Source organism: Gallinula chloropus, assembly GCF_964237585.1.
Source record: "Gallinula chloropus genome assembly, chromosome: 2".
NCBI lineage: Eukaryota > Metazoa > Chordata > Aves > Gruiformes > Rallidae > Gallinula > Gallinula chloropus.
Window position 1 is genome coordinate 163,117,086 of NC_140086.1, and position 7,356 is coordinate 163,124,441.

Sequence of the window (7,356 nt, forward strand, 5' to 3'; positions counted from 1 at the left end):
GAGCTGGTGGGGAGGGGGGAGTGTGTGTGGGTTAAATCAGCCCCCACAGAGCCCCAAATCCCTCACAGCTCCATCACAAGGATGCTGCATGGGCCAGAGGGGGCTGGCAGTCAATGGGTCACCCCCCACCATGCTTTGTGGGGTGCCCCCCCCCTTCCTCCCCAGGGCAGGGTGGGGATGGAGCAGACCCAGGAGGGGTCCCATCTGCACCCACGTGGCTCCACAGCAACAGCATCCCACCTGCTGCAGGCAGACACACTGGGGGATGCTCAGAAAGGGGTGGGGGGGGCACCTTGCACCCACCCCCCACCCTCTGATGCTCAGCTGGGGCTCAGGGAGGGGGGAGAGCAGCACCAGGAGCAGGCTGTGTGTGTCAGGAGGGCGCAGGCACCAGCAAGAGGCTCCACTTTAAAAAAAAGAACCATTTTATTTCCAGGTCTTTTGTGGGTTTTTCCCCCTTTTTTTTTTCTCTTTTTTTTTTTTTTATTTTTTTGGTGCTTTTGAACTCGTATTTCCCAAAAAAAGTGGGGCCAAAGTACAAAAAAAAGACAGGATGTGGAACAGCAAGAAAGGTTTAGAAACCACAGAGCAGAAGGAACCCAAGCAAGAGACACAGGGAGCACCACCCCAACCCCCCCCCACACGAAGCCCATGTACAGCCTTCAGCTTTGCATGGTTATTAATTACTCATTATTCATTAATTACCCCTTTTTTTGGGCTTTTTTTTCTCTTTTTTTTTTGTTTCCTCTGTACAAAACACACCAAAGCATGCCACAGAGCAAGGGGAGGGGGCAGAGAGACAGGGAGATGGGGGGGGGATTGGTACCCTTGGGGATGGGAGGGTGGGCTCCTGCTCTTGCCTCTTCCTCCCCATCCTCCTCCTCCTCCTCCTCCCTCACGTCAGGTTGTTCTGCAGGCAGTTGAGGTCCCCACTGTCCTGCTCCCCTTTGCCAGCCTCGTGCTTGGGCGAGGTGGAGTCCTGGATGTTGAAGGGCTCCTCGTCCTTCAGGCAGGACTTCAGGGAGTCCTGCAGCTTGTGGGGAGCGCTGGGGTCGTCCTGCTGGGAGACACTGGGGTGAGGGGGGGCCCAGGGGGTGATCACGGCGTGGGGGGTGCTCGTGGTGGGAGGGTGGATTGAGATGCGAAGTGGGGACCGGGGGAGGCACTGAGAGGGCATCACCACGGGGCTCTGGGCAGGCAGCCCCCCAGCTCGGTGCTGGGGTGGAGGGATGGGTGTTGGGGGGGGATGGAGGGACATGGAGGGGTGACAGTGTCCAACCCACCCATGGCAACTCACTGCCACTCCCCACCATGTGTTCCCTCCCCTCCAGCACCCAAAGCTGCTCACTGACACCCCCAGGAGCTGCACCAGCGATGGGATCCATCCCATCCCATGCCATCACATGCCACACCATGCCATCCCATCCCATGCCATGCCATGCAATGCCATCCCATGCCATCCCATGCCATCCTATCCCATGCCATGCCATGCCATCCCATGCCATCCCATGCCATGCCATCCCATCCCGTGCCATGCCATCCCATCCCATCCCATGCCATACCATGCCATGCCATCCTATCTCATGCCATGCCATGCCATCCCATCCCATGCCATGCCATCCCATCCCGTGCCATCCCATGCCATACCATCCCATGCCATGCCATCCCATCCCATCCCATGCCATCCCATCCCATCCCATGCCATACCATCCCATGCCATGCCATCCCATCCCGTGCCATGCCATCCCATCCCATCCCATGCCATACCATCCCATGCCATGCCATCCCATCCCATGCCATCCCATCCCATGCCATGCCATCCCGTGCCATGCCATCCCGTGCCATCCCATCCCATCCCATGCCATCCCATGCCATGCCATCCCATCCTATCCCATGCCATGCCATCCCGTGCCATGCCATCCCATCCCATCCCATGCCATGCCATGCCATCCCACCCACCACCCCTCTGCTGTCCCCCCCACCCCCACCCCATTCCCTCTTCCCCTTCCCATCTCAGCATCCCCCATCAATGAGCAACTCCCTTGGCAGGAGGCCCCAGGGGGTGGGTTTATTGTGCTTCATTAACGGGCTTCATTAGCGTGCTTCGTTAGCATACAGCACCCAGCGTTGGCAAAGCTGGGGGGGGGGGCCCTTCCCAACCTGTCCCCCCCATCCCAGGGCTGGGCCCTGAAGTCACTCCACATCCACGGGGAGACCGAGCGGCTCCGGGGCCGGGCTGGGGTCCCATCCCTGCCCGGCTGGTTCTGGCGGCACCAGAGCTGGGTGAGCCCTTGGTTGGGGTCTGGATGGGCCCTGGTGGTTCTGGTGAGGGGGTCAGGGTGGTGAGGGGGTCAGGGTGCTGCTGGTGCTGTGCCAGTGCCACAGCCACACTCAGCCAGGGACAGGAACCCCCCGTCCCCCTTCTGGGCAGCGACCCCGGGGGCGGCACCCGGCCGGGCTCCAGCTCCACCCCAAACCCCACGCGACGGGTGCTGCTGCCAGGGCACCAAACCCCTCTACCTGCCCCCCCAGCACCCCTGCTCCTGGGGGGTGCCAGGCCCACTGTCCCCTCCAGCGCTGGGCACCCCTAACCCCCGGTAGACCCCTCCCCACCCCAGAGGGGACGAGGGGTGGGGAGACCCTCAGGGAGATGCCGAACCCAGCCCAAGGTCACCCCAAGGTTCCCCCTCTCTGCAGCAGGGAGTGGGTGGGCTCCAGGAGCCTCCTGCCCAGGGCTGGCGGCTGCTGGGGGTGCTGGAGGCGGCGGGGGCCGGGGCGAGGCGGCGCCGGCTGCGCAGCGGCCAGCGGGACCCCCGCCCCTCCTCCGGCCCTTGGCTGCGCTCTGCTTTGATGGGACAGGGGCAGGCTGGTGGGCGTCACTTTGGGGTGCAGGCAGCTGCACCCCGACCCTGCTGGTGGCATCCTGACCACTCTGGCAGCATCCCAGCTGCACCAGTGGCATCCTGACTGTGCTGGTGGCATCCCGACCACACTGGTGGCATCCCGACCACACCAGCAGCATCCCGACCACATTAGTGGCATCCCAACTGCACTGGTGGCATCCTGACTGTGCTGGTGGCATCCCAACCACACTGGTGGCATCCAGACCATGCCAGTGGCATCCCGACCACACCAGCAGCATCCCAACCACATCAGTGGCATCCTGACTGTGCTGGTGGCATCCTGACCACACTGGCAGCATCCCGACCATGCCAGTGGCATCCCAACCACACCAGCAGTATCCCAACCATGCTGGTGGGATCCCAACCACACCAGCAGCATTCCAACCACACTGGTGGCATCCTGACTATGCTGGTGGCATCCCAACCACACTGGCAGCATCCCGACCATGCCAGTGGCATCCCGACCACACCAGCAGTATCCCAACCATACTGGTGGGATCCCAACCACACCAGCAGCATCCTGACCACATCAGCAGCGTCCCAACCTTGTCTGTGGCATCCCAACTGCACTGGTGGCATCCTGACCACACCAGCAGCATCCCAACCACACTGGTGGCATCCCGACCATGCTCATGGCATCCTGACCATGCTGGCAGCATCCCAGCTGCACCAGTGTCATCCTGACCATACTGGTGGCATCCCAACTGTGCTGGTGGCATCCTGACCACACCAGTGACATTCCAGCCACACTGGCAGCATCCTGACCATGCTGGTGGCATCCCAACCACACCAGTGGCATCCTGACCATACTGGTGGCATCCCAACTGTGCTGGTGGCATCCTGACCACACCAGTGACATTCCAGCCACACTGGCAGCATCCTGACCATGCTGGTGGTATCCCAACCACACCAGTGGCATCCTGACCACACTGGTGGCATCCCAACCACACTGGCAGCATCCCGACCATGCCTGTGGCATCCTGACCACACTGGCAGCATCCTGACCATGACTGTGGCATCCTGACCACGCTGGTGGCATCCCAACCACACTGGGGGCATCCTGACCATGCTGGTGGCATCCTGACCATGCCTGTGGCATCCCGACCACACTGGCAGCATCCCGACCACACTGGTGGCATCCTGACCATGCTGGCAGCATCCCAGCCATGCCGGTGGCATCCTGACCACACCAGTGGCATCCTGGTGTTGCCTCCTGTGGTCCTGCCAGCGCCACACCAGCGACGCCGCAGCCGGGGAACATAGTTTGCAGGAGCCACAGCCACGGGTGCAAGGAGCCAGAGCACCTCAGGATGGGACCCAGGTGGGTGGGAGGGGATGGGGTGGGGGGACAGAGGGGTGGCACCGAGCCCCTGCCTGCCTTGGGTGCGGTCTGGGGTGCTGGGAGCAGGATGCAGGACCCAACAGCAAGGGGCTGGAGCGGTGGCCAGGGCAGGATGGGGACAGGCTGCCCAGAGAGGGGGTGGGTGCCCCGTCCCTGGGGGTGTTCCAGGCCAGGTTGGCTGGGGCCCTGGGCAACCTTGTGTAGCTCCAGGCCTGGAGGTTGGTGGCCCTGCCTGTGGCAGGGGGTTGGAGCTCTGGGACCCTTGGGGTCCCTCCCAGCCCAGTCTGGGATTCTCTGACAGGAGGGACCCAGCGGTGACACCACCCCCCCCAGGCAGTGCCAGGACCCTGGGGCGAGGGGGGACAGATGGACAGGGGGATGTTACAGGACAGAGGGACAGGGGGGTGCTGCCACGCCACGAAAGCTCCTTACGTTGGGGTGGGAGCCCTCGGCGATGGTGGACAGGGAGAAGTTGTCGTTGTGCAGCTCGGACGGGGGGTGGTATCTGTGGGGAGAGGAGAGGAGAGGGGAGGGGATGAGAGCGCGGCGGGGAGACAGGGACACTGCCAAGCCCCCCCCCCCCCCGTACCCCCAGCGGCTTTTCGGGGTGAACATGGGGCTGGGGGGTTAAATCCCCCCAGGGATGGGGGTCTGGGGGTGTTAAATGGCCCCAGGGATGGAGGTTTGGGGTTAAATACCCCCAGGGGATGGGGCTTGGGGGTGTTAAATGGCCCCAGGGATGGAGGTTTGGGGTTAAATACCCCCAGGGATGGGGCTTGGGGGTGTTAAATGGCCCCAGGGATGGAGGTTTAGGGTAAAATATCCCCAGGGATGAGGTTTGGGGGGTTAAATGCCTCCAGGGATGGAGGGTTGGAGTTAAATACCCCCAGGGATAGGTCTTGGGGGTGTTAAATGGCCCCAGAGATGGAAATTTGGGGTTAAATGCCCCCAGGGATGGAGGTTTAGGGTAAAATATCCCCAGGGATGAGGTTTGGGGGGCTAAATGCCTCCAGGGATGGGGGTTTAGGGTTAAATGCCCCCAGGGATGGGGGTTTGAGGGGCTAAATGTCCCCAGGGATGGGGCTTGGGGGTGTTAAATGGCCCCAGGGATGGAGGTTTAGGGTAAAATATCCCCAGGAATGAGGTTTGGGGGCTAAATGCCTCCAGAGATGGGGTTTGGGGCTAAATACACCAGTACTGGGGGTTTGGGGGGATAAATGCCCCCAAAGATAGAGGTTTACAGTTAAATACCCCCAGGGATGGGGCTTGGGGGGCTAAATGCCTCTAGGGATGGGGGCTTAGGGTTAAAAACCCTCAGGCATGGGGGTTTAGGGGGCTAAATTGTCCCAAGGATGGAGGTTTAGGGTTAAATACCCCCAGGAATGGGAGTTTGGGGGGGGGTAATGCCTCCAGGGATGGGGGTTTGGGGTTAAACACCCCCAGAGATGGGGCTTGGGGGGTTAAATACCCCCAGGGATGAAGGTTTGGGGTTAAATACCCCCAGGGATAGGGCTTCAGGGGGCTAAATGCCCTCAGGGATAGGGGTTTGGGGTTAAATACCCCCAGGGATGGGGGCTTGGGGGGTTAAATACCCCCAGGGGTGGAGGTTTAAGGTTAAATGCCCCCAGGGATGGGGGTTTGGGGGGTTAAATACCCCCAGGGATGTGGGTTTAGGGTTAAATGCCCCCAGGGATGGGGGTTTGGGGGGCTAATGCCTCCAGGGATGGGGCTTGGGGGGTTAAATACCCCCAGGGATGAAGGTTTAGGGTTAAATACTCCCAGGGATGGGGGTTTGGGGGTCTAAGTGCCCCCAGGGATGGGGATTCAGGGGGGTAAGTGCCTCAGCTCTGGGGGTTCAGGCTGAAGCCCCAGCCCAGGCAGGGGTGGTGGGGGCAGCCCAGGGCAGAGGGAGCCCCGGGGCTGGCTGGAGCTTCACTGCTAATTACACTTGGCACATCCAAACACTAATTAACAGCTCATTAGGGACCCGGGCCTGGAGGGCAGCGACTGCTGGGCTATGGGGGGGGGGGATGGAGAGGGGGGGGCATGTCGGGTGACCCCAATCTTCCCCCGGGGGGACACAGTGGGGACCATCTCTGGTGGCCTCTGGGCAGCACTGGGGGGGGGGGTGGGCAGTGCTGGCTGGTGGCCGCAGCTCCCAGTACAGCAGATTAACTGGTGCCAGTCAGGAGCAGCTTTACAGGATTACATGAGGAGCAGGAGCCACAAGCTGCATCCCCCCTCCCCACATCCCCCCCCCCCCCCCCAAATCCTCGGGGTCTCTCCCACCCAGGCTGGGGTGGGGAGGGGTCTCAGTGCCCCTGGTGCCAGCACGGAGCTGAGCCCACCCAAAGTGGGGTACTGAGGAGCAGCTGGGGACAGTTTTGGGGGGTGAGGGGGGGGTATGCCCACCAAGGGACCACCCAGGAGGGGTTGGGGACAGTTTTGGGGGGTGTATGGTTATTGAGGGACCATCCAGGAGTGTCTGGACAGTTTTTGGGGGTGTATGGCTACCAAGGGCCCATCTGGGAGGGGTTTGGGACGGTTTTGGGGGTGTATGGCTATGGAGGGACCATCCAGGAGGGGTTGGGGACAGTTTTGGGGGTGTGTGGCTACTGAGGGCCCATCTAGGAGCAGTTGGGGACAGTTTTGGGGGGGGTATGGCTACCAAGGGCCCATCTGGGAGGCGGTGGGGTCAGTTTTGGGGGGCATATGGCTACAGGGGGACCATCTAGGAGCAGTTTGGGACACTTTTGGGGGGGTGTATGGCTATTGAGAGCCCATCTGGGAGGGGTTGGGGACAGTTTTGGGCGTATGTATGGCTACCAAGGGACCATCTGGGAATGGCTGGGGACAGTTTGGGGGGGGGTGTGGCTATTGAGAGCCCATCTGGGAGGGGTTGGGGACAGTTTTGGGCATATATATGGCTACCAAGGGACCATCTGGGAGTGTCTGGGACAGTTTTGGGGGGTGTATGGCTATGGAGGAACCATCCAGGAGGGGTTGGGATCAATTTTTGGGGGTGTGTGGCTACTGAGGGACCATCTGGGAGGGGTTTGGGATGGTTTTTGGGGGTGTATGGCTACCAAGGGACCATCCAGGAGGGGTTGG

The 7,356-nt window shown here is 61.5% G+C and overlaps 1 protein-coding gene across 1 annotated transcript; it reads right to left on the reverse strand.

The window, feature by feature from the left end:
* Window positions 1-427: 427 nt before the first annotated feature.
* On the reverse strand, window positions 428-4,860 carry CSPG5 (chondroitin sulfate proteoglycan 5; the record flags this gene model as incomplete). Its single annotated transcript, XM_084260713.1, has 3 exons — window positions 428-1,057; window positions 4,678-4,750; window positions 4,835-4,860. 3 exons carry the CDS (start codon window positions 4,858-4,860, stop codon window positions 896-898), a joined length of 261 nt encoding a protein of 86 aa, XP_084116839.1. The 3' UTR covers window positions 428-895.
* Between the last annotated feature and the right edge of the window lie 2,496 nt (window positions 4,861-7,356).